Consider the following 26,856-nt stretch of genomic DNA (forward strand, 5'->3'; position numbering starts at 1 on the left):
CAATAGTTAGGGATGGTTGTGAAAGATGTAGACAGAAAAGAGAAGCAAAATCAAAAAGAAACAGAGAAGGAAGCAATCAAAGTGAAATTATGAGAATAAATTGTCAGATAATTGAGTCCAAGCCTTTATTCTACCATGTTTTACATGAAGGGAAAGAAATATAGTTGGGAGAGCAAAAGAGAGGACAGACAGACAGAAGCCATCTACTGACAGATGGAGAAAGGAAAATGCGATTCATATGATATATGTCTTTTGTAAAATTTAACTTTATTAATTAAAGAGTGAGTACAAAGTGTATTTTATACACTTCTACCTAGGACTGAATCCACATTACTCCTGAGACCATAGGCAAATCGGTGAGCAAATTCAGTTCTTAGGGACAACATCTGTCTCCAGGAGTCATTGTAAGGAAGTGAGACTATACAGGGCACATGCCTGATGTATGGGGGGCTCAGTACATAGTTTCTCATCCAACAAATATGTATTAAGAACCTTCTGTGAACCAAGCATCATACCAGCCTCCAGGAATATTATGGTGAGTGAAATCAGTCTAGAAAGGGCAACAGAATTAATTAATAACCATGAAAATAAGTGTAAATAACAGATATGAAAAGGACTATGGGGGCTGAGAAAGTGTATACTTGGGAAGTTTGACCTCTTCGGAAAGATCAAGAAAAACCATCTTCAATGCTGCTTACACCCACTTTCTTAAAAAGCCTACTCTGCTTACCCCCAACCGGATATGATTCACTGGACTGTCACTTCTCAGAAAGAAGCGTGGAGCCTGTAAATGACATTTATCTTACCCTATTGTGTCTAGCATTATAACTAGTAGTATGCAAGCTCAGTCTCCCCTATCAGATTATACACTCTTTGTAGGCAGACAGCAGGCCATCTACATGTTCGAACACTTCATACTATCTATTAAAGTCTATTATTTCAACAAATAAGCGAAATTAGCTTCCAGAAAGCTGCCACAATTTAACAGAATTTGAGGCTTAATTTATGCCTTTTGTAAGCCAAGTTCCCATTGATTTTCAAGTCATTTGTCTGAGCATAATAGGCAATGTGCAAGGAAACAATAATTTGGCCTCTCAGAAACTGTGTAACATCCATCCCTCAAGGAGTGTGATACCCCTAAACTCCTGCTGAATAATCCCAGAGCTGAGCCTGACTCACCCATTCATCAAGTTTACAGAGGCAATAAAAAATGAGACTACCAGAAGTGCATTTGCCAAATCTTCAGTCCCTGAATATTATGATTAGGGTCTCACTTTGTGATCTAACAGGAAGAAAGAAAAGAAGAAGGAGGGAAGAAACAAAGGAAGGAAGGAAGGAAAGGAAGGGAGGGAGGGAGAAAGAAGGAAGGGAGGGAGGGAGGGAAGAAAGAAAAGAAAAAGAGCCCCGGGGAAAACCTCTGTGTGCTGAATCCTTCATTCCTGTTAGGTTGCTTAATATGAAATCTGACCCTGCAGTTAAACTGTAGAAATCTGCCCAGACAAGCAGTTGTGATCATATAATGATGCCAGGAGATTAAATTCCACCGAAGCTCTGGAGAGATATGTTGATGTTTTTCAATGTTAAGAGATGCCCTCTTGTCTATATGTGTTTTATTGTAATTAATAGCTATAATTTTTCTTGACATCAGTGATAGCTATGGAAAATATGAACACCATAGAAGGTGTTCTAGAAGAATCAGAAGAAACATTTTGCTATTAGATTTAAATATCCAAGCTTCACTTAGTATTTCACTTAAATTCATTTTATTTTGGTACCTTTGAAGTTTTTTAAAACATCCTCAGTGCCAAAACGAAGCAGAATTTATAAATCCGAACAAATGTATCAATGAACAACCCAGGCCGTCTTAAGTAATTTGCCAAAAAGAAACAATCCATCTGTATAAGAAAACCCATCAAGGCAGAAATGTGCGATGTGGGCAAATGGGAGAAAAGATTTTCATCCTTGATCCTGGGTTTGGTTCCTTTCAAAATCAAAATCTTGGGATCACTGTCAGCTGTATAATTAACAGATAAGCAAGGACAGTGAGCATGCCCGTGCTGTTTCCATGGGTTTTATCAGCTTGTTTTCCATGACTCATGATGGCTTCCTGGAAAAATTCTTGTTTCTTTCATCTCTTGGGTCAAATGAATGCTCTCAAGCCAGTTTCCATCAACCAGTCAGCATTGCTACTGTTTCCTACTGTGAATCCTCAGCTGGACCCATATATTTACTCATTCCCAAATGAAATTTGGGAATTTCATTCACTCATTCCCAAAATGAAATTATGAGTATTCTTCAAAAGGGTTCAGTCCAAGTGGTCCAGAGGAATTCAGAAGGATATTCTGAAGATTGAAGGGGAAAAAAGACAAATATTATTACCACAAAAATGTTAAGTGTTACCTGAAAAGAATTAGTGGAGAATAATTTTAAAATCATTTATCAAAATTGTATCTTATAAGAATCACCAAAAAACTTCCCGATATCCCTTTTTTTAAGATTGTGTTTATTTGAGAGAGAGCATGCGTGGGGGTGGGGGCAGAGGGAGAAGCTGGGTCCCCACTCACCAGGCGGCCCGATGCAGGCTGGATCCCAGGACCCTGGGATCATGACCTGAGCCAAAGGCAGATGCTTAACCAACTGAGCCACCCAGGTGCTCCCCAGTATCACTGATTAAGAGTTCTTTCCAGTCCTGTGTTAGGCAATGGAGCCTCCATTATAAACCTAGGAAGACTCTGGTTAGTGGTAACAAACTTCTCAGCCTAGGGCTCGGGAAACCTAGAGTCTTCTAGAGCTTGTCACTACAGTATGGTTGGGTTAATTTCCTCTTCTATAAAATGAAAATGTAAGTGTTCGTGCAAATTTCCTTCATTCAACATATACTTACTGAGCACCTACTAAATGCTAGACAGCATTTCCTCTGAATGAAGGGGTCTCTCCATTCCCTGAGTCCCCTGTGCACACGTCTATCATGTTATTGGAACTCTGTTGGAATTAGGATTCCTCAATCTGATTTCCCCGCTGACTGCATGCTATTTTGTCAATGAGTAGCAGACCTCTGGACATACAGTAGGTACTCAAAAAGCATCAGGTGAATGAACAAAGGGGATCACTTCACATGCATGGTCAAGCACCCCAGAATGAGGATCCGAATGAGAGGTTATCCAGCATAATACTTCATTAAAACAATTCTACGATTACATTCGTCTACCTAGCAATTTCTGAGCCAAGAGAGGACTCTGATTCCACTAAGACCCAAACACTAAGACCTGCTTCTCTCTAGTTTGACATATTGAGCCCCCTATGCTTGATCCCTCTGGTTGCTTCTCTAGATTGTACTCCATTTTTTTTCCACCCTCTTTGGTACCCCAGGAGACCAATCCATATGGACTGCCTCAATCCATCTCCAGTGTCCTCTAGCTCTGCTTACGTTTGACAAATGGTGAGTACTAGCACATCGGGGAAAGGGAACAGCCAAAGTGAAGTACTCTCTTCAGGGCACTTACAGGCTGTTGTGTCACTTGACTAAAAGTCACAGTCCCTATCAGGTAGCCTTCCCACTTATTCCATCAGTATGTGTGAGTGTGTGTGTATGTGTGTGTGTGCCTGCCTCTGTCTCTGTCTCTCTGGGTTACTTGCCCCTGTAGTCTTAGGGAGAATAGCAGAGCCCCACTATTACTAATTTTAGGGTGCTGCACTCTCCTTTTAGATTTTTCCACATCCTGACTTAATAGACCTTTTTTTAAACTCACCTCAAATGATCCCCTTTGAGTATACTATTAGTTTCCTGCTAGAATCTTGACTGATAACTACCCAGGTACCAAGAAGAGTAATTAGGGGTGTATGCACACACACACACACACACACACACACACACACACACACAGAGGAATATTACTCAGCCATAAAAAAGAACGAAATCTTGCCATTCACAAGAAAGCTCATGGAGCTAGAGAGTATTACATTAAGCAAAATAAGTCAAAGACTTGTTTTGCCTTCCAGAGAAAGACAAATAGCATATGATTTCATTCATATGTGAATTTAAGAAACAGAACAAGCAAATGGGAGGGGATGGAGAGAAAAACCAAGAAACAGACTCTTAACTATAGAGAACAAGCATGGTTACGAGAGGGGAGGTGGATGGGGAGCTGGGGGAAATCGGTAATGGGGATTAAGGAGGGCACTTGTTGTGATGAGTCCCAGGTATTTTACTTAAGTTTTGAATCACTAAATTCTACACCTGAAACTGAAAAAAAAATAAAGATGAGTAAATGATCTAGCCTATTGCCACAAAGCACAGTATCTTCCCTCTTCCCTGCTATAATTTTGATGCCCCCTACCATAGCTATCTATAGTGCCTTAACATAATAGCTACTTAATAAATATGTGTTGAATGAATAAAAAATATTTCTAAGACACTGCTGACCACATGAAAATCAATACACATTAATCAGATCACTAGATGCTACATTCAGGGAAGTTCTTAATTTCAGTACTTGAGTGTCAGTGGTTGTGCTTATAAATTCACATTCTCTCTTCTCTCCTGTTCAGAGTGAAACAGAGATTGGCCTGCTGGCATTATGTACAGCCCAAGCCCAGGAAACAGCCAAGGGATAAGCTGACACCTCAGGGGCTCATCCTGTTTAACAGACCAAGAGCTTTGTTTCCTTCCTGGACCTTGTAAGAAATCGTGACTTTATTTCATGTCATCTAATTCATACAAACTGCTTTTGCAGCTCATCACTTTTTGTCTCCTGCACCCAGATAGAAATGAAGGTTGGGATGAACTGTACCTCCTTGGACCTTTCACATTTATAATGAACAAAGGCCAATCATCAGTAAAGCTGAATCATCACTCACCGTGTATACCGATCTTGCGGCTGCACCGTGGAAGAAACTTCTAGTTCCGGTATTGGAGGAAGCCCTTTCTTGACCTGAGTCAAGGGCAGCCTCTGCTTGGTCTCTGTTTGTTAAGAAGGAGAGCTGTTTAGTCAATAGCGATGCAAAAACAGATACAACATTTTCCAGTGTACTAACAGAACCATGCCCTCCATCTAGGAAGGATATTGGCAATTTCCATCACTCACTATATTTCCTGCCTACAACTGGGACACCATTAACCCATTTCTCTTGACTCTGTTTCTTTCATTTCTCCTCTCTCCCCACTTCCCGAGCACTAGACCCGATGCATAGTTAAAGGAAGAGCAAAGTAGAGAAAAACATTTTTTTTACGTACAGTGCCAAGCAGAAAGAAAAGAACTTTCGTATGGAAAACGGACTGCAAACATTTCCTTCTTTGCATTTTGTTAAAATTGGTCCCTAAGAATTTTTATTAATTCCATCGTTGATTTCAGGCACAATTTTACCAAGAAGCCAAGTCCCAAATCAGATGAATTCTAATCCTTTCTACTTTTCTAGGACTAGGTGACATTAAATCCTTCTAATATTATCTGCAGCTGACTTCAAGGTGGGAGATGAAATTTCAGGCCCATGGCATATGGTATCTCTTTCATTCCGCTGGGATCTGGGGCCTTGCTTTTCTAGTTTTTATATTGAAACTTGAGTTTTACATAATACATGTGGTTTTTGCTTCACAGATGTCTCTACTTTTTATACAAAGCCCTGGACATGAATGGAAATGAGGTGACCTATAATTTTAAGAGAAGTTTGAGCAGCTGCTTCTTAAGAAGACAAATCAAAAGGGAAGATTTAAGTGTAATCAAGAATATGATGCTTATCAAAGAAATTTTTTTAATTTTTAAAAATTTCTACAAGCATTTAAAAAAAAAAAGGAATATCATCCTTCTTATTCATGAAAGTGACTAAACACCGGTATAGATTACCAAGATAGAAATACTGTCAAACCATCTCTCGGAGTTATATTCTTTTAATTGAAAAAAAATTTAATAAGAAAGATTTCATTTTTGGACTTCATTTTCTGAATAAGGGATACATTCACATAATTAAAATTTTATAAACTATGAAGGGATATTCAGCAAAATGTCTCCCTCTTACCCCATTTCCTACAGACAACTGCTTTCTACCACGTCACATAATTCTTTCCCTTCTCTCCTTTTGCTACAGGCCACCAAGGTTTTTAGATTTTTTTGGATAGATATATATAGATGATAGATAGGTAGATAGATAGATGGATGATAGATTTATATACTTATATGTACATATGCTATTTTTGTTTTTCTTTACACAATTGGTACCATACTATACATATGTATGTATATTTAATGATCTAGGAGAACTTGCCCCGTAAATGCTTCCTCATTCTTTTTTATAATTTCCTGGTGTTCCATAGTATGGATGTATCATCCTGTCTTCAAACACCCTCAAACACCTCAACACCTCAAACACCTTCAAACACCTTCAAACACCTTAGATTGTGTCTAATCCCATATTGAAAACACATTAGCAATAAACACTGCACACATGTCATTTCTCTCCTATGTAAGCAATCCACAGGACAAATTCCTAGAAATAGGATTGCTGCCTCAAAGGGCTTATGCATATGTAACTTTGATAGTTATTGCTAAATTACATATCATAGAAATTGTACCACTTCAGCCTCCCAGTTTACCTTAGCAAAGTGCAAGAGTGTGGAGGGCTATCTCCCCCTGCTACGGAGTATGATGTCAAACTTCTGGATTTTTACCAATCTGGTAGATGAAAACGGGCATTTCAGTGTAGCTTTACTTCGCATTTCCACCTGCATGTGAGCTCAGTGAGAACAGAGGTCTCTGTTTGTCTCATTGCTGTGCCTCCTATACCCAGAAGGCCAATACTATTGGCACATAGTGGACATCAAAAGAAAAATTCTCTCTTTTGAGAGAATTTATCATGAATGAGACTGAACAAGCTTTCTTATGTCAAAGAGCCATTTGTATTTCCATTTCTATGAACAGTCCATTTATATCCTTTATCCGTTTGTCTACTGGGTTATGGTCTTCTCACTGTCAATTATTAGAACTTCTTTATTTACTAGGAAAGGCTGCTTATCATATGTGATGAATCGTAAACAACGTTTCCCTAATGGTTTTTACTGTGTACATTCTTTTTCACGTAGTCAAATTTATCAGCCTTTTGACTGAGTTTTGTGTCATGGATAGAAAGCCCTACAGTTATAAATTAATTCTACAGTTGTTTCTTCTATTACTTGTATGGCCTCATGTTTATGTTAAAATTACTGATCCATCTGAAATTTACCCTAGTATTAGTGGGAACTCTGGATTAAGGAAATCTTCTTTCCTACATGGTTACTCAGGTGTCCCAATACCATTCATTCAGTAATCCTTCTCTTTCCTGCTGATTAGACATGACACACTCGTCATTGACTTAAGTCCTAAACTTTCTAATTTTGTATTAGATATATATTTTTTATTTATTATATATTTTTAAGGATTTTATTTATTTATTTGACAGAGAGAGAGATCACAATTAGGCAGAGAGGCAGGCAGAGGGGTGGGGGGAAGCAGGCTCCCTGCTGAGCAGAGAGCCTGATGAGGGGCTTGATTCCAGGACCCCAAGATCATGAGCTGAGCCGAAGGCAGAGGCTTAACCCACTGAGCCACCCAGGCGCCCCTAGATATATATTTTTTAAAGATTTATTTTTTATTTATTTGGGAGCACAAGCAGGAGGGACAGAGGGAGAGAGAATCTTTTTTTTTAATGTTCAGTTAGCCACTGTATAGCCCATCATTAGTTTTTTATGTAGTGTTCAGTGATTCATTAGAAGGAGACCACGCTGAGCAGGGGAGCTAGACGCAGGGCTCGATCCAGGGCTCAGTCCCACAAGGTCCCTCAAGGTCCCCTTGAGATCGTGACCTGAGCCAAAATCCAGAGTCGGACACTTAACTGACAGCACCATCGAGGCACCTTTCATTAGATATTTTTATCTACTTAAGTACCTATACCATGGAGGAACAGATACTTCTCCTCTTTATTTTTCTATGTCAATTTGTTTCCTGGCTATTACTGATAACTTATTTTTCATCGGGATATGAAAATGACTTTGTTTATGATTTAGGAAGAACCAGTAGCTTTATGTATTCATCTTTCCATTCCAGAGCCTGATATACCATTTTGCTATTGTTCAAGTCATTTTTATGTCTCTTGGGAGCATTTTTCCGAAGTTTCCTTCAGAAAGAGCTTGTATAGTTCTTTATATTAATTTTATTCTGAGTTATTTTATCTTGCTATGGTTGTTTTGAATGCAGCCATATCTTCTATCTGGTTGTTATTTAAAGGTATGAATGCTATTGATTTTTTTTTCTTAATTTCATACCTTGCCCCTTACTGAATTTTATTTTTAAAGAATTTTTTTAGAGGATTTTCTTAAATTTTCCAGGTGCACAAAAAGTGATCATTTGGCCTTTCCAATGTGTTAACCAGGTATCCCTGTCTCTTACCTAATTGTGTTGACCAGTACTGCTAGGACAATGGTAGATAAAGTGGCAGCTGTAGACATCCTTGAAAGTTCCTGGCTTTACAGACATGCTTTTAGCGTTTCCCTGGTAAGAATGATTCTGGGTCTTTGTTTGAGAGAGATGTATTTTATCATGTGAAGGCAGTACCTATTTATCTGATTTTTATTGGGGGTTTTAGGAAGGATGGGCCTTATGGTTTGTCAAATGCATTTTTAGGATGTGTAGAGATAACCAATCTTCCCTTTGATCTATTAATGTGAGTGACATTAATAAATATCTCCTAATGGTTAACTGTTCTTATATTCTTGGAATAATCTTCTCTTGATCACAGTAGGAGTTGTATGTGTCTGTATATATACATATATTTTTTAAACTCTGCTACTACTGGATTTTTTTGCTAATATTTGTTCAAAATTTTTGCATAGATATGAATAAGTAAGATTGCTCAGTGATTTCACTTTAGACACAATCTTTCTTAGTTTTAAATGTTATTAACGTTTCTTTCACAATAGAATTAGAAAACATACTTTTTTCCTTCTTTTCTATGGTCAATGACAGTTTAAACACCACTAGAAATAGCAGTTTTTTGGAGGTTGGTAAAAATGCCCCTATGAAATGTTCTTTCTGTAACATTTTGAGGGATAACTGACAAATTTTCTATTTCTTCTACGATAATTGTTTTGTTTAGATTTTCTATTTCTTCTGGTATCAGGTTTTGGAAATTTTTCCAGAAAATTATCGATCTTAATTAGGGATATTAAAAAGTAGCAACTACTCTTTAAGGGGCAGGAACAGCTGCCTTTTGGGAACCATTTCCACAGACACTGAGGACACTTCCGTTCCTACAGAAATGTAAAATAATCACCAAAGCTAGAATTTCTTCTTACAGAGGATTTAGCCTTCTAGGCTTTCCTGACTGGCTAGGCAATGATGAAAAACGAGACCAGTCTCTACCTAGACAAAAGCTCTTGTCACCTTGCTTTCCTCCTCACAGACCCATTGCACTGGATCCCCTCAACATTTTTTATTTTTACCTTATTGTTAGTAAGTACAAATCACATCTATGAGGCTAGCTCTGTCATCCCTATTTGTCTCACACTGGAAGTTCCTAGGAACCTGTGATTTTTATTCTTCTAAATATGTGCTTCTCGGAGGGTGGGTGTAGTAGGCAGAACACTAAGATAGCCCCCCATTTCCCCCAAGCTTCCCACACCCTGGTGGAATGTCCCCTTGTAGTCCCCAACCCTTGAGCATGGGCAGGACCATGAATGGGATTTCCTTCCTGTGATTGGGTTACATTATATGGCAAAGATGAGATTTTTGCAGGTATATTTAACATTCCAAATCAGTTAATGTTGAGTCATGGAAAAGAGAGACCATTCAGGGTGTGCCTGACCTAATGAGGTAAAAGCCTTTACGAAAAAGACTGGGCCCTCCCAGAAGTTGGAGAGGATCTCCTGTGGGGCTTCAAAGAACCAAACTGCCAAGCTACAAACTGTATCTGGAAAAGCCAGGTAGCCGGAGTCCACAGGTGGCCCCCGGGGCCTGCGGCAACTTCTGGTGGACAGCGGGCAAGCCAGGGCCCTTAGCATACAAACTCAAAGCAATTAATTCTGCCGACAACCTAGAAGAGCTTAGGAGTAAAGCCTCCGAATGAGAATACAGGCCAGCTCGCATCTTGACTTTGGTCTTGTGAGACTCTGAGATGCGGCAAAGCTGTGCCCAGTTTTCTGACTCCACAGAAACTGAAATAACAAAGGTGTGTTATTTTAAGCCATGAAATTTGTGGTACTTTGTCACACAATAATAGAAAACAATTAAAGCCATCAGTGGACCCTTGGACTGCGCACCATAAGAAGCTGAATTTAAAATGTAGGTTCTAGAACCCTGTCCCAAATCTCCTGAATTATAATCTCCCTTGAAAATGGTCCAGGAGCCTAAAATTCTATAGACATCCCAGTTGATTCTCAGGCACATTAAGCCTTCAGAATGAACTAGCCAGGCAGATAATTGCTTAGACAATTTTTGACAACGTGTCTTATCATGTCCAGAATTTGAGATCTGGAGACAGTTCTTTTTAAAGCTAAAATATCAAAAGAACCTATTCACAAAATTAAATAATTACCAAAGAAAATTAGCAGTGCTCTTCTGGTCGGAAAGCTAAACTGCTCATCATTTGCTAATTCATTTGGTTTGCTGACGTTGTATAATATGGTATAGCCATAATTTACTACAGAAAGCTATTATCTGTCAAAATGATGGCTAGTCCAAAATAACTCTCTAGTGGTACATTATATTCTGCTTCTCCTAGTATCCAAGGACATGTAACTTATATGCTAATAGGAAAACTTCTGAAAAATTGATAAAAAGGCAAAAAGGTGGGATATATGTCATTTTAATGCCTTCTTCAGAATAGTTGAGATGGGTGGGATATTTTTCTAGTTCTACAGTGGGAAATAGAATCTTTTTCAAATAATATTAATTCACCAGCATTAGCTAAGGCAGCAGAAGCAGTCAGGAATGTTTTAAAACTTCACAGAAGTCTATTCATGAATTTGTCAAATGTCGGAAAGAAACATTTCTTTGACTTTCTTTCAGGAACCTCAGAAGAGACTAAAAAACTAAAAAGAACCTCAGGATGAGTTTTGACCTGGCTGAATCTGGTGAGCAAAATAAATTTCCAGCAGTAGAAACTTTGATTAAAAATAAAACCTCATGCCTTATGTCCTTGAATAAACTCCCATCACAATGCCCATGGCATTGTCCAGATTGCCCTCTGATATTTCTTTTTCTCCTCCTCCTCCTCCTCCTCCTCCTCCTCCTCCTCCTTCTTCTCCTCCTTCTTCTTCTTCTTTTTGTATCTCTATCACTGTTCAAAAGTGTTTTATATCTGTGACATTTGGCAGCTAACCTCAATTCATCCTTCCAAAGTAATTCTTGATTCCCACTGAGTCACAGAAACTTGAAGGTGTTTTCTTCCTTTGTTCCTGATGATTTTCATGTCAAAGACAAGAGGCATCTCCCACAGTGAAGATACATCTAAAACCTCCTCATCCCGGCCAGGATCTCTTGGTTGCTTGGAGAATTTGCCCCATCAATTTTTTATATTTGTATTTCCCAAACTACTTGCTCAGCTCTATTTGGTTATGGAATTGGAAAGTCAAAACTGCTAGAAACGAAAACAGAAGAGGGAGCGGTAAACAGGGCTAGATATCCATACTACATGTAATCCTCTGTGACCTCTCTTTCCCCCATGGTGAATTTACCCAGTTTTGTTGTAATTGCTTCTTTGTCCACCTCCCTGTGTACAAAAACTGTATTTCATGCACACTATATTCCCCAGAACCAACCTCAGAGCGTGACACATAATAAGTAAAAATATGTGTTGAATGACTGAAAGAATGTCATCTAATTTCTTTGTGTCTCATTTTTCTCAACAAAAGTGTGTGGGTACAAGCAGTACAAGGTCAACTCTGGGGTGCCACCTAGGAATTTGGGGATAAGCCAAAGAAGATTGCCTCAGAGGGTTGGTCTCTAAAACCAACTCATAATCACAACAGAAATGTGCAAAGTTATCTTCAGAAATCATACCCAGGTCAAAGCCTATTAAGTGTGGAAAGTGCTGTGTGAAATGAGCCAATCAGGCTACCCCTAAAGTGGAGAAGAAGGCCTTCCAAGCTGTGTTGGCAAAGGGCTCTGCCTTTAAGACCTCCCCAACAGGCCTCGGCGGCGATTTGACTTCCCGCAGGGTTTCGTCCAAGTAGAGAGGGCACATGTGTTAGCTGTCGGAAGTGTTTTGGTCCATATTTTCTCTCAATTGTATTGCCTTCTGCTCTTATAAACCTGTCTTGTGAGCTGGATCACACCGTGGATCTTTTTTTGGTGGGCTGTCATTGCTGGAGCCTGAACCCTCAGGCCTGAACAAGGCCGCGAGTAGGGTCTAGTCACCGACGGGTCACCCCGGTGTTGCCTTGTGGGTGGAGCGGCCAGGCCGCCTCCCCTAGCAGGGCCCGGCCTCTCTTTAAAGGTCTTTAGAGGTTTTAGGTCTTTAAAGGTTCAGCAATGACACCTAAACTTCCTCATGACCTCAGCAAGGCTCTTCAGCAAAGCTCTGGGGCTGCCTCGAAGCTACACGGAAGACACTAAAGGTAAGGGTAACCGAGGTAATTAAGGGGTATTTTGATGTACTTTGAAAAATAGAAAGCCCTACCAAGTGCAAAGCAGAGCATTTTCCAAGCACCTTTTTAACCCCGCTTGAGGAGTCTGCTTAAAATTGGGGAGGACCCAAGTATGCACTCAGCAGGGCTGGGCTATGGCTGGCTGGTCTCGGAAACGGGGACCTCAGCCCTTCCTTCCCCTCCCTGTACTTGGGGAGGTTGAGCCACAACTCCGTGGGGACAATGGCGATAATGTCTACACTGTTGCCCACAGAGTACTTGCTTTCCTTATGAGAGATAGTCCAGAAATGAAGGGATTCACGTTAATCTTCACAGATTACTGCAGTCAAGATGGATAAGGACATTGTCAGATGGTTTGGTGATTCTTACTCATTCTCTAACTTGGCTCCCCAAAACCCTCCAGTCTTCTTTCTTCTTATCGCCCTAGGAATGCCGAACTTCCACACTGCTAGGCATCGTTCTGACCTTTGCATCGCACAAAAACCTGGGCCCTTTTGTGCAAGCCCAAGATAGCTAGTTGCTTTTCAGGGCTAATAGAACCAATTATGGTAGCTTAAAATAGATTGCCATTATTCAAGGAGCCAACTTTCTACTACGTTGGGAGCACCATCCGTTATTGTTAACAGTGATCCTAAAACATTCAGCTGTTCCAAATCTGGCCAGTGTGAAAATCAAATGAGGATGGGAAAGCACATGACTGCAAAATTACCTAGAATTAACAACTAAGGAGAACCGACAGCTGCCAATATTCTGAGCCATTGTTGCAGCTCCCAGCACATTCACACTGTGGGGATCCTTAGCACTCCAAGGAATGAAGCTGATGAAGGGTTTAAAAGTTATAATTTAGGGGGGAAAAGGGTTTTGAAGGGTCTTTGTAAGACAGCAGCGGCCATTCTTTCCACATAGTCAATGTCAAGTTGTATTTACTTCACAAATATTTATTAGATACCTGTTCTGTGCCCTCAAAGGCATGAGGCTACGCGCTGGGGAGGGCAGTGATCCATATTACCAGGTAGAGGCCCTGATCTCAAGGAGCTAAGTGGCTCATGGGAGCCACGTCAACCAAATAATAACGCACATCGTGGTGCATAAACAATGGATTTTGGAGCACTGAAAAAAAATTAAATTAAATATTAAAAAAATTGAAAAATAAAAAAAATAATAACACACATATGTAATAAAACAGTAGTAACAACTGGCACAGAGAGAGGTGTGTGGTCTTACGAGGATGTGTGAGAAGGGGACTTGACCTAGTCTAGGAAGTCCAATAGGATTTCCCTGAGGAAGGGTCAGTTGAGCTAAGATCAGAAGTGAGGCTTGGGGTGAACTAAACAAAGGCAGGGTGGGAGGAGGGGAGGTCTACTGGGAGGGGCAAGGCAGGCAGGCTGGTCCAGGCAGGGAGAAGATGTCAATCTGTACGTGTTTTATCATCAAGTTTTCCTGACCTAGCACAAAAAGTTAGCTCATAAAGACATTCAATGGATGAGTTAGAATAAATCGTCCTATTCTGCCTATAGATTCTTCCAACTTAAGAAATTCTTCCTGCACCGAGAGTCACCCTGTGCATTCTGTTCTGTAATCAAGCAGATGGCGCCAACCTTTACTGTTTTATGAACCCAAATCTGTACTCTAAGAGTCATAAATATTATAGTTAAGCAAGTAAAAATTAAATTTCCATGTTACTTTGCTTGGTTGTGGGACATCTGGCACGAGTAATTTATCTTCGCTTCTGTTGGAAATCGAAACCAGCTTAGTCTTTATTATGCTGGCCATAAACATGTTGCAAATTACGATTTTTACTTTGCCATTAGTTATATTTTGGGGTAAGACAAATTACTGGGTCATCTACTTCCCTTTGCCATTTAGTAATTCTCTTTCACAATAAAAATCCATTTCTTTTGCTTCACAGTCCCTAAGAACCACCCACATTAACTACAAAAAAACCATTTCACTACTGCTAAATGTTACTCTGAGGGTGACTCACACTGTCACACACCAGCTCCTACAACCTTCCAGAGCATTGAGAAAATGTTTCATCTCGGTTTCAGTGTTAACTGTAAAAGAATAAGGTGAGTTTTGATCTGTGGCTTGAACCACCAAGAGTAAACTCCCCAGTTCACTATAGCCCGTAAGCCGTGTGCCAGAAAGCCCGCTGGACAGAACTAAGTTTGAACCCCCACTCTGCCAGGAACTGGCTGTGGGTCAGTCACTGAAAGTCTCTTAGCCTCAGTTTTTCGCATCAGAAAAAAAGCAAGATTCTTGTGAAAAGAAATAAAATGTCCATGAAAGTTGCTTAATGAACGTGTATAATTTAATTAGGTTTCTGTTCTCCGAAGGCAATGGGGTAGAGCAGAATCTCCTTAACTAGGACACTAGTTCCATGAAACCAGAGACTGTGCAGGTCCGGGCCACTGTCTCAACATCAATGCTTAGCATGATGCCCGGCCCTGAGTTGGGGTTCAAATGATTTTGGTTGAGTCATTGAAGGTTGAAGAATTTCAAGTTTTCAAGATTTTTCATTTTCTTTTTTTTTATAATTTTTTTTAAGAATTTATTTATTTATTTGACAGAGAGAGAGAGCACAAGCAGGCAGAGAGGCTGGTGGCAGGGCTGCTCCCCACTGAGCAGAGAGCCTGATACGGGGCTCGATCTCAGGACCCTGAGATCATGACCTGAGCCGAAGGCAGAGGCTTAACCCACTGAGCCACCCAGGCACCCCCAAATTTTTCATTTTCATGTTCATTTTCCAACCTCTGAATGCTTAACATTCCTGGTGTTTCTAGTTACCTACTGGTTTTCCAATAGGCTTCCTTTTGGCCAAGCCAGCCAAGTTGATTTCTATGGTTTGTATCCAGTGATCGGGGTCCTGGTCCACTGCTCCTGCCCCTGACTTTGGTGTCCCAATATGAACCAACCCTTTAAATGCTGTTTCCAGAGATACATTTCAAATGGACGTTTGCATAGTTCTCCAAATCTCTTCTTCAGGATGGTCAACGTGTTCCATGATTCTTTGGCGTCCTTGGCAATTCTCTAGAGTTGTGTAGTCTTTAATGATGTCGGGTTACGTTCCCGCTCATCACTCTCTGGCTCTTTCCCAAACCCCAAGGTAATTTTCTTGCTCATCTGCTCTTTTTGACTCTACCCTCATTTCCCCTTAGGCTTTGTATGATTTAATAAGCTTTTATTGTGCACAAACTACGAGCCAGGTATAATGGCAGGGACAAGGATCCAAAGCTGAGTGAGAGAGTCATCACCTGCGTGAAGATAACGGCCGATGGAATAAAACGTAAAGTCGATTCATGCCAAGACAGGCAACAGAAGCCATCACGCCTCTCAAAGCAGGGAAGGAAATACCAGAGACCTATTACGGCTTTGGGATTTGACGCTTTGTGACACGGCATTCTGCAGCCAAGAGATGCCTTCCTCTGCCCGTGTTCACTGTGCTCCAGGACGTGGGGCCAGGGGTTTGCTAAGCTCGCTTTATTTCTCTGTCATCCTTTTGAGGTTGTGAGTCTATCTACCTCCATGTGTACGTGTGTACCAATACTTCCTTTTTTTTTTTTTTTTTAAGATTTTATTTATTTGACAGACAGAGATCACAAGTAGGCAGAGAGGCAGTGGGAAGCAGGCTCCCTGCCAATGCGGAGCTCGATCTTAGGACCCTGGGATCATGACCTGAGCCAAAGGCAGAGGCTTTAACCCACTGAGCCACCCAGGTGCCCCGCCAACACTTCCTTTATCATACATGAACAACCGGAAAGACCGTCTGGAACGTACAGCTTGAGACAACAGTGAGCTGCCCTGCCGAACGTGACTGTGGGCCCTGCTCCCTTGAACTGTTTTCTTGTACTTGTGTCCCTGCTCCAGAGAGAACAACGCTGGCACGTTTTTTCCCCCTACATTCTCACCGCTGCCTAGAATCCATCATGACAAAGAGAGGCCTTAAAAACGGCACTCGAGGGAGACATTATTTCCTTCCCATTTCTCTCTCAGAAAGAGCAAGTTATAATACGAGGGTGGGGGGAATTGCATTTAGGTTAAAGGATGGTAAATAACAAGAAAGAATCTGCTTCTTCCCACCCCACCCCACCCCCGAAGATGCTAAGCCTCGAAAGGACTCTTGATTTTTTAAAAAAGGGTCACCACCCCTTGGCTCGCTCTAAACATTAATATTATATACCTGGTAATAAAGCCAGAGGATTTTTAGCGAGAGCTATTAAAGGGAGCGGGTGGCCGAGACCGTTTCCTCTGGTGAATGAAAATCAGAGGCTCAGAAATAGAACTCGTGAGGTTAGTCTTGTGGTTAGCAAGTACTTTAAATTTGTGATTCCCCTGAGTCTGAGTTGACAGAGGGACTATCGACTTTTTCTCAGACAAAGCTGCGGTGCTCAAAATTATGACTTGAAAAGAGCAAGGACCAGGAGTCCCGGGGCCGCGGAAAAAGCTCAGCAGAACTGGGTTAAACCATTCCCGGTGCAGGAATGTCGGGCCCTGGTCCTGCCTAGGAGGGGAGAAGAGGGGAAATGCCATTTCCTCCCTTCAAAGATGAATTTTGGCCTTGGAAACAACCTTCTGATTTTAATGTCATTAATCAAACAAAACCGTCGCTGACCGCACAAAGCTTCCATCCATGCCCCCCCCCATTTAGCTGGTATCATATACCCCCTTAACTACCGCTTATTAATAGCCAGAGTGGAACACTGCTAACAAGTCTGAATTTTTTTTTTTTTTAATTGAGTTCTGGGATGCCTGGGTGGCTCAGTTGGTTAAGACACTGTCTTCGGCTCAGGTCATGATCCTGGAGTTCTGGGATCGAGTCCCACATCAGGCTCCCCGCTCCGCGGAGTCTGCTTCTCCCCTCTCATGCTCTCTCTCTCTCTCTCTCTAATAAATAAATAAAATCTTTCTTAAAAATTGAGTTCTTTAGGGATACTCAATCCAATTTTTCCTCAAGCTAGGAGTCAGTGTCCCTGCTCATTTACATAGATAAGAAAAGCCTGAGGAACAGAGTTCCCAGTGAAATGGTGTGGTGATCTGTGTGTGGTGGTTGCCTCGGGCTTGGTCCACACTGTCCTTGCGTTTTTGAGAACCTTTTAGACCCCAGACGTGAGGCCTCCTTATCTGACCTCTCCCCAAGTCCGAAGGAGCCTGCTCACCGGCTGGACGCAAGATGCTGCAGAAATGTCACTCCTCATGTCGCAGTTTGCACGCAGTCGAGGAGATGACATGTCCCTGATGAAGAAGAGCACTTTGCCCGTGTCCCAGTCTCCCTCTCTTCGTTTTTAATATGATCCGACAGCTCGAATTCAGAAGGAGGCTTTGCAATTAGGAGACGGAATCACAGCGTCTGTGTTAACAGCTCCCTTAGCTGCTCTAATTAGGGTTCCCTCCTTCCATTTTTGTTTCTTGGGAGAGGACAGGGGACTTTTTAATTGGGGCTATTAGAAGTTCTCTTTACACAATGACACCCTCTGCTAAGCGAAAGTTCCAGCAAAAGCCATGCCCACTCTGCAATTACTTCGTGCGGTTCTGAGGAATAATGGTATCTTGTCTCATTTAAAAATAAATCTAAGGCTTCTTCCTTATTGCTTTCTCTCCTCTGCCTACTCACATGAATTTCTTCTTGCCAATTAGGCAAACTTTCCATTATTTAAGGAGCTGGTTTTGATCGTAACTGTCCCCTGATAATAAGACATATTAAACTAGATTTCATTTGCCCACAGCTCCTTTCTCCCAGATACAAGGCTAATTTAAATGAGCTCAGATCATTCAATCTTGGTTCTATAGTGAGATGGTGAAGGGCTGGGAGTCCCAAAGCCGTCCTCTGTTGGCACGTCGCAAAAACTCACCTGAAACAACCCGCACGTTCAAGGTCCGCAGTTTCTCGGAATCCTGTCCTCTTAGGAGAGCAGAAGTAGGTTTGTATTTATGACCTATTCCAAGAAAAGAAATTAAATATTTAAATGATAAACAAGTACATTCTTAATATGTATTCCCCCTGTTGATTCAAAGGATTACCGGGGAAAATGGGCCATTCACAACAGCTCCCAGAGTAACAAGACTTTAAAGGCTTTCCTCATTAAGTTATTTTCCATGAGCAAACACAGAATCTTCCTAAAACAAGTGGTTTCTCCATTACCCTAAGTGCCATCATGCTGTCTCTAGTGAAAAGCACCAGCTCTTATGTATAGAATATTATATTACTTACATTATTATATAGAGATGTACAGAATATTTAATGCATATTTAATATTTAGTAATATTTAATGTCCTAAATGGTGTGACATGTTTCATGACTTTATACACTTGGGTTTGGAAGGCAAGCCTTCAAAATCCACCAAGCCTGTCATTTGGTTGGATGTTCATAAAATGTTCTGCTTTCTGCTACTGTTGCTTTCTAGATGCTTTCTCTAACTGGCTTCTGTCTCTATTTCCTAGTATGCAATTATATAGAAAAATGGATCAAGAAACTCAAAATGTGCACTATTTGCAAATAACATGTTTATTTAAAAATAATACAATTTTAAAATTAGAAAGACCTTGGTCTTGACTCTGACTTTTTTTTTTTTTTTAAGATTTTATTTATTTATTTGCCAGATAGAGATCACAAGTAGGCAGAGAGGCAGGCAGAGAGAGAAAGGAAGGGAAGCAGGTTCCCCGCTGAGCAGAGAGCCCGATATGGGGCTCAATCCCAGGACCCTGGGATCATGACCTGAGCCAAAGGCAGAGGCTTTAACCCACTGAGCCACCCAGATGGCCTGACTCTGACCTTTTATTAGCCATATAACTTTGGAAAAACCACTTAATCTCTCTAAGGTTCAAGGTTTTTTTATCTACAAGTAAAAATAATCATACACACCCTGTTTAATTACTTGGATAATCTAGTTAAAAAAGAAAAAAAAACTTGTGAAAATGCTCTGCAAATGGTTATTCTACAAATATACGATATTGATGATGTTATTATATATTAGCCTTATATACGAAGGTATCAATGGCAAGACTTGATAAGAAAATGCTCTCAGAAACACTGGCAACAGGGGTGCTTGGGTGGTTTAGTTGCTTAAATGTCTGACTCTTGATTTTGACTCAGGTTATGATCTCAGGGTCATGAGATGGAGTCCACATGGGGCTTTGTGCTGGGCACGGAGTCTGCTTGAGATTCTCTCTCCCTCTCCTTCTTCCCCTCCCCGCTACCCCTCAGGCCTGATATTCAGCCAGTATATGCATAGGTTACACATGAGAAGGGTTGGTATACGCATGGGTACATGCTGCTAGGGCCATAAGTCAGTGTCCATCCTGATAGGTGGATGCCTATGTCATACCTGTTAAATATTCTTAATATCATCCCCATTGCATGATTTCCAATTACACATTATAGCTCTGCTCGGCCAAAAATCTACTAACACCCTTACACCTATTAAAGATTGAGTCCCTCTCCCACGCATCACTTAGAGCCACTCTGCTCAAGATCTCCAACTCTGAAATTCTTGATCACCTGTTCTTCCCCCCTCTTCTGCCTCCCCTTCCACTAAGCTTCTGCTCAAACTCCAGCCCCCATCAGCTCCTGCCCCGACTCCCCTCCTACTCTCGTCTAAGTAGACAAAGATGCATGAACCTCCTTGAATGCTAACACTGTGTCTTACTCATGCCTATATTCCCCAGGTTACCTAGAACTGCCACTGACACACAGTATGTGCTCAATAAATTATAAATTTAACTTTTAAAAGAATGTACATCTATAGAGAAGACCTGAACTGGAATGCCGCAAACAACGGATTTATTCCTCAATACTTACTCTGCCATTTCCACATTCTTCTGTGGCTTTCAAGTATTTTGTGGAGAGTGAGGATGAGAAAAAATATGAAAACAACTAGAACTAAAACATACCAAGTGATCTTCATGGAACAAGTGAAATCTGCAAAGAAAAAAATACTGTAAGAATACAATAAAGTGATGCCACAGAGAGAAGCCATGGGGTGAGGTGGTTGTGTTCTACTACATTCTCCGGCCTTAACTTAAAAAGCTGCATATATAACCACCCCTATTAGAAGGTCATTTGCCGTCCTGATTTCCTCCCCGATATGTTAAGTGAGTGTATTAAATGAGGAAATTTGACCAGGGAGCTTCCAGGGATCCCTTTGATTCCAAGATTCTAGGATTGATTTCACTTCCGGGTTATGCTGGTGTTAGTTTCCTCGTGGTTGCTCTCCCTAAGCCAAGACTTCAACAAGCCAAGTCCCAGAATCAGGGCCATTTGTCATTAATACCCATGGCCCTGGGCCACACGGTCAAAAATTATGTCCTCAAATTGACAAAAGAGATAGTGAGTGTAAGGAAGACGGAGAGGAAAGAAAAAGACAAAGAGGAAGGGCTGGACTGAGGCATGTAAGGGGCCAAGGCGCATGATTAATCAGAACCCCTTTCTGCACGGACTCACTGCAAGGATCAGATCAGGGGCACACCTTAATTAAACATACAGTTAGTTACCCTAGGTAAAAACTAGTTAATTCAAATGACAGTGGGCACATGGAAGGAGAGTTCCCATCCAGCAATATTTTAGCACTGTCTCCTTTGGTCCCATAAAGATACAGTGGCCAGGGGGCGCCTGGGTGGCTCAGTGGGTTAAAGCCTCTGCCTTTGGCTCAGGTCATGATCTCAGGGTCCTGGGATCGAGCCCCGCATGGGGCTTTCTGCTTGGCGGGGAGCCTGCCTCCTCCTCTCTCTCTGCCTGCCTCTCTGCCTACTTGTGCTCTCCGTCTGTCAAATAAATAAATAACATTAAAAAAAAAAGTAAGTATAATGCTGTTATTACTTACATTTAAAAAAAAAAGATACAGTGGCCAGCAGACCTAGGAATCAATGACATAACAGAAGGTGTCCTTATCATGTCCAAGACATAACTATCTACTGTCTTTTCCAGCCACCCTGTGTACCCTCTTCCTTGCACACAAAACACAACACTTTCTCAAAGTCAGGAGGCTATGTAACTTGTTTATACCCTTGGATGATTGCCCTTGTGAGGTTCATGATCTGAGCACCCCTTTCACAGGACCCACCCCCATGCGCAGACGTACACTATATAGCCATCCAACGTTTATTTAGAAAAGAGGCAGAAGGCAGAAAAGGTAAAGTTTGCCTGGGATGGCAGCACTCAGCCTTCCTCAAATCATCTCATGATGTTCAGCTGCGAACTTCTTTTCCTGGCTCAGCAAATTAAAAGTATGCAGTCAGTTAACTGGAATGAAGACTTTGAGCGCCAGCAAGAACCACGATGGTCCCAATGACCAAGGTGTCATTGGGCACTGATCAAGCTATGAAAAAAGCCACATGCATTTACCAACTCAGTATAGCAATTGCAGAATGTGCACAACTGGGGTCAGACCAGCCAGAACACCCACCCAAGCACCAGGGCAAATGCAGATGAGGGCGTGTGTCCCCACATCCCATGCTGCCCACCTCTCCCCCCCACCCATCCTGGCAGTCATCTTGGAGAGGAGGAAGGGACAACAGACAGGAATCTGAAAGAACAATCTGAAGAGACAATTTAAATGATTGTTTCAGAGTAAATTTACCAGATTGGACTAAATTTGCTTTCACACCCAGGTGGAGAGGGCTTTTTTTTTTTTTTTTAAAGATTTTATTTTATTTATTTGACAGAGAGAGAGATAGAATCACAAGTAGGCAGAGCAGCAGGCAGAGAGAGAGGGAGAAGCAGGCTCCCCACTGAGCAGAAAGCCCGATGCGGGGCCCGATCCCAGGACCCTGAGATCATGACCTGAGCCGAAGACAGAGGCCCAACCCACTGAGCCACCCAGGTGCCCCTGGAGAGGGCTTTTAAGGGAGATCAAATTAGTCTCTTCCCAGTAGAGTAAAATATAAACAAATTTTAAATCTACACACGGCAAATGGATAGACATTTTCTAGAATACAAGACTACGTATTTGTGTACCACTGTTATCTTTCTGAATTATGGACCCAAAGAAGTTGTTAATAACTACTATTTCACTTTGACTGGCATGTATGGATTTTATTTTCATGAACACAAAAATACTCTCTGAAAATCATAATTGTGGAAATGTTTCTTTTTCCTTTATGTTTTAGAAAACATAAAAAGAAATTAGGTGGATATGTGGAAATAAATATGATTTTAATATTTATAATCCAGACCACTTTATCTTCCAGACTTCATCACTGTCATCTTCTCTATGCCATCCTTCCAAAGCCTACATTCCCACCTCACTCCTGAGCCTGAGGGAATTGACCTCTCCGTTTAGATCTTCTCAGATCCTCTCCCATACCTGATTCACATACACACACCTTGAAATAACCCCTAACTGCAGAGGCCATTAAGGGGCACTGAAGGCTGACTCGTGAGAGAAATTCTTTTGAAGCCCTCTATTTTACTGTAAAAATGCATACATATTCTATAGTTGTGTTTGCTTGAAAACATAATATTTTTAAAATAATTGCCTCTAAAAAAATTAAAGCTTTTTAAAAAGGCATTCTGAGGCAAGAGGAAAGGCTTCCCTATGTCTGGAAGATCGCAAAGCCCAGCAACTAACTCCACCATCGCACCTGTTAGACTGGATACACTTGCACCATTGTTTTACATTCATCTATTTTTGCGTTCCTAATGCTAGCACATTGCTTGGCATACAGTAAGGTGTATCATCAAATACTCTTCCAAAATAGATTTTATAGGTAAAGTGGGGGCACACGGCTAAGTAGAAAGGATCAATTGTGGTAATTTGGAAGATGGTGCTGAGGAAGCTATTAAGCTCTAGAAGTAAGAAAGGTGTGATTTTCATATTTTGGACACCTACCTTTCCCTCAGAGCTATCTGGTAGACCCAAAGTGCTGCATTTGCACCCTATCTCCATGGCTTTATACCAAATACCCCATTTCCTTCAGTCCTGGTTCTCGACTCTAGGAGAAGATATATGTCAATTCAAAATATGATTTTAATAGGCCTTCGCAATGTATGTGGATATTTATATTTTAAAATAAATTTCACCCTTTAATACCCAGGTGTGGTAGTGATGTTTCAAGCACAGCAAATAGACATGTCCAAAGTTACTCTGAGGTCTTGCTAGTGCCCCTCAAATCACAACCCACAGATGCCTTCTCTGCTTCTGAGTACAGCCAGACCTCAGGAAAAGCAAATTTTGGAAGAAAAAAGAAACAGATAAAAGCACTAGCATTCTTTCTAGTCATATTGTTGCATGAACAAAATTATTCAACTATTTAACTTTCAAAGAAGTTAACATGTTAGCCTTTATTTAACTTTGTATCCAATTCTCTTATTCCTCTAATTTCCTTAAATACTTACTTTTGACATCCATTTCTAGGTGCAGAGAAATGTGTGTACAATTTTTCAGGAATTCCATAGTCCTACAAGTGTGGTTCATAGACTTTTCCCTGAGTGGATCTTCCTCAATGATTGCTGGCCTTCTCGTGCGGGTTTTTAGATTACAAGTCATGTTATACTCTTCCAAGGGATCAACTGTAGGAGCTACAGAGAAGTTAAAATGTCGACAAGGTGAGCGAACATTATTTGCCTTCACTTCCATTGATCCTTTCATGATAAGAACTAGAAAGAGATTAAGAAAATGTTATTTGCATAATAGTAATACATAGTTAAAAAACCACACACCCGTCTAAACTAAATACCATCCTTCCTCTACAGAAAAAAGTAGAAATAAGTTCCCTGCACTAAAAATAATGATTAAAGTGCTTACATTTTTTTTTTTTTGAAGATTGTGAAAACCAGATGATAGTAGGGTTGAAATAGAATTGGAGCATCTCAAAGAAAATATAGACATTTCCGGGATGACTTGTGGGACAGATGATAATGCTCCAAGCCAAAAAATTCCCCATTATGCCCATTCGGAATCCCTGCCCAACCAGAGAAGAAGATGGAGAAGGAGGAGGAAGGTGCCATTGTTTTAAGCCACTAAGTTTCGAGGTAGTGTGTTTCACAGGCATAACAATGGGCATAATTTATCAGTGCACTGTCCTACATTTTAAGGAGACAGAGAAGTAGTTATCTGTGAGTTACCAGGCCTTAATAGGTTTTTCTAGTTCTACTTCTCTGTCACCATAAAGGTATTTACCCAACTTGCTTTCTGGTGAACTTGACCCAGAACCCTGCAATAGTTACAGTGTTACTTAAGTAAGAACCCAGAAAAAGATAGATCTTTTATACCTCTTTCAGAGTCAATGCCAAGAAATCTCATTCCCATTCTGAAAGAATGGGGAAAGATGCCAATATGGGGTGATACAGGAAGCAATCTCAGCGAATAGGTATAAATAATAAATCTGATGCTTGGGCCTGAGGCCACTGGTATATTTTCTGAGTACAAATGAGTTATTTAATTTTTCAGTGATGCAAGTGGATTTGATTCAATTAAATGATATATATTGATCTCAAAATAGATGCAAGATTCAGTTATATATTATACATAATATATAGTTATTCCTTCATTTGTTTATTCATAAAAAATATTTTAGCATTAGGCTAAGACCTGAAATATAGTGAACACAGACAAAATCTCCAACACTGAGCAGACAGACATGTAAAAAGACAATTCATACACAGTGGATAAATGTTAGGCAGGACAAGGTACAAATGTGTCAAGGATTCAATGACTTCTTAGAAAATCCAAGTTTGATTTTACTTTTTTAATTTTTAAAAATTCAATTCCTTTGGAAAGAACCCGCTAAATACTTTTTTAGCGATCAAAGGTATGTAAATTATGGTGGCATTTTAATGTATTTTATTTTTAATTATTTTTTTATTTCATTTTTTCAGTGTTCCAATGTTCCAACATGTTCCAGTGTTTCAGTGTTCAGTTTCACTGTTTATGCACCACACGCAGTGCTCCATGCAATACATGCTCTCCTTAATACCCATCACCAGGCTCGCCCATCTCCTCACCCTTCTCCCTCCAAAACCCTGAGTTTGTTTCTCAGAGTCCACAGTCTCTCATGGTTCATCTCCGCCTCAGATTTACCCCACTTCACTTTTCCTTTCCTTCTCCTAATGTCCTCCATGTTATTCCTTATGCTCCACAAGTAAGTGAAACCATATGGTAATTGACTCATGTGCTTGACTTATTTCACTCAGCGCAATCTCCTCCAGTCTGTCCATGTTGATACAAAAGTTGGGTATTCATTCTTTCTGATGGCTGCGTAATATTCCATCATATATATGGACCACATCTTCTTTATCCATTCATCTGTTGAAGGGCATCTTGTCTCTTTCCACAGTTTGGCGATTGTGATGTATTTTAAAAGTAGATATTTTGTTTTTGATAAAGTAAACCAAGAATAAGTAATAACCCAAAGCACTACAGATCACAAGCCATGTATCAAAAGCCACATTTGCTGAGTGTTCTGATACCATTGGCTTTTAAACTGGAATATATTATTCCTTTTTTAACAGACTAAGATAATTTATTCTTGATAAACTTTATTACCATTTTATATTTACCTTTCAATGTTTGTTCCTGAAAAATAAAATCCATGCTATTTTTGGACTCACAAGCCAAACATGAGCACATTTTAAATTCACTTGTGATGCCTTGGCAAATCCTGGTGAAGTTTTGAAAGTCGGAATGATTTAGAAAGAGTCCCATAATAGTCTGAGTTTCTCTTACTGGTTTCAGAAAAGTCACAAAAGAAAAATTCAAAGAGTGGAGTGAATAGTTGAAACTAGGTTGTAAACATACTTCCAGACATGAGAGCTCCAATACATTTCCTGTAAAGGAAAAAGAAATTGACTATGAAATTCTCAGGTTTTGTCATTCAAATCAATACACAGTAAATTCCCAGTTTTTCTTAGATGGATACAGTGTATTTCAGCTTGTCAGTGACAAGACTGTTTTTATATGAATTAACAACATTTACTTTATTTAAATATTTCTTTCGAAGATTTGTACACATTCCCTGATAATTTTCATAGAAGAGAACTAGAGACATTCTTGGAAACCCTTAACATTTTAACCATTCTCTCCTGGGAAAGCTCTAGAGGCCAGAAGTTCAACACCAATTTAACTGGTCTGAAACCTACATGTTTGCACGACCACCAACCCTTTGAAGGCTTCATGGAAGACTCTGTTCCTTGACCCTCTTCCAACTTTTGGTGGCTGTTGGCATTCCTTGGCTTGTGGCTACCTCACTCCAATCTCTTTCTGGTTAACCTTCTGGTTAACCTTCTCTTCTGTGTCTCTGACTTCTACTTTTCT

The 26,856-nt window shown here is 40.5% G+C and overlaps 1 protein-coding gene across 2 annotated transcripts in view; it reads right to left on the reverse strand.

The window, feature by feature from the left end:
* Positions 1 to 1,597: 1,597 nt before the first annotated feature.
* The window catches only part of TMEM156 (transmembrane protein 156), a 50,667-nt gene continuing 25,408 nt past the window's right edge, over positions 1,598 to 26,856 (reverse strand). Inside the window, exons 2-7 of one of the 2 annotated variants that reach the window (XM_080796742.1) lie at positions 26,103 to 26,369; positions 23,940 to 24,122; positions 20,406 to 20,525; positions 18,460 to 18,543; positions 4,858 to 4,960; positions 1,598 to 2,342 (exon numbers count right to left, since the gene is read on the reverse strand). In XM_080796742.1, coding sequence (XP_080652868.1) covers positions 2,330 to 2,342; positions 4,858 to 4,960; positions 18,460 to 18,543; positions 20,406 to 20,525; positions 23,940 to 24,122; positions 26,103 to 26,369 — 770 coding nt within the window. In that variant the 3' untranslated portion in view covers positions 1,598 to 2,329. Of the gene's footprint in view, positions 2,343 to 4,857; positions 4,961 to 18,459; positions 18,544 to 20,405; positions 20,526 to 23,939; positions 24,201 to 26,102; positions 26,370 to 26,856 lie in introns of both variants that reach the window. The other variant, XM_080796741.1, reaches the window with a different exon arrangement.

This window comes from Martes martes (assembly GCF_963455335.1).
Source record: "Martes martes genome assembly, chromosome: 2".
NCBI classification, from domain to species: domain Eukaryota; kingdom Metazoa; phylum Chordata; class Mammalia; order Carnivora; family Mustelidae; genus Martes; species Martes martes.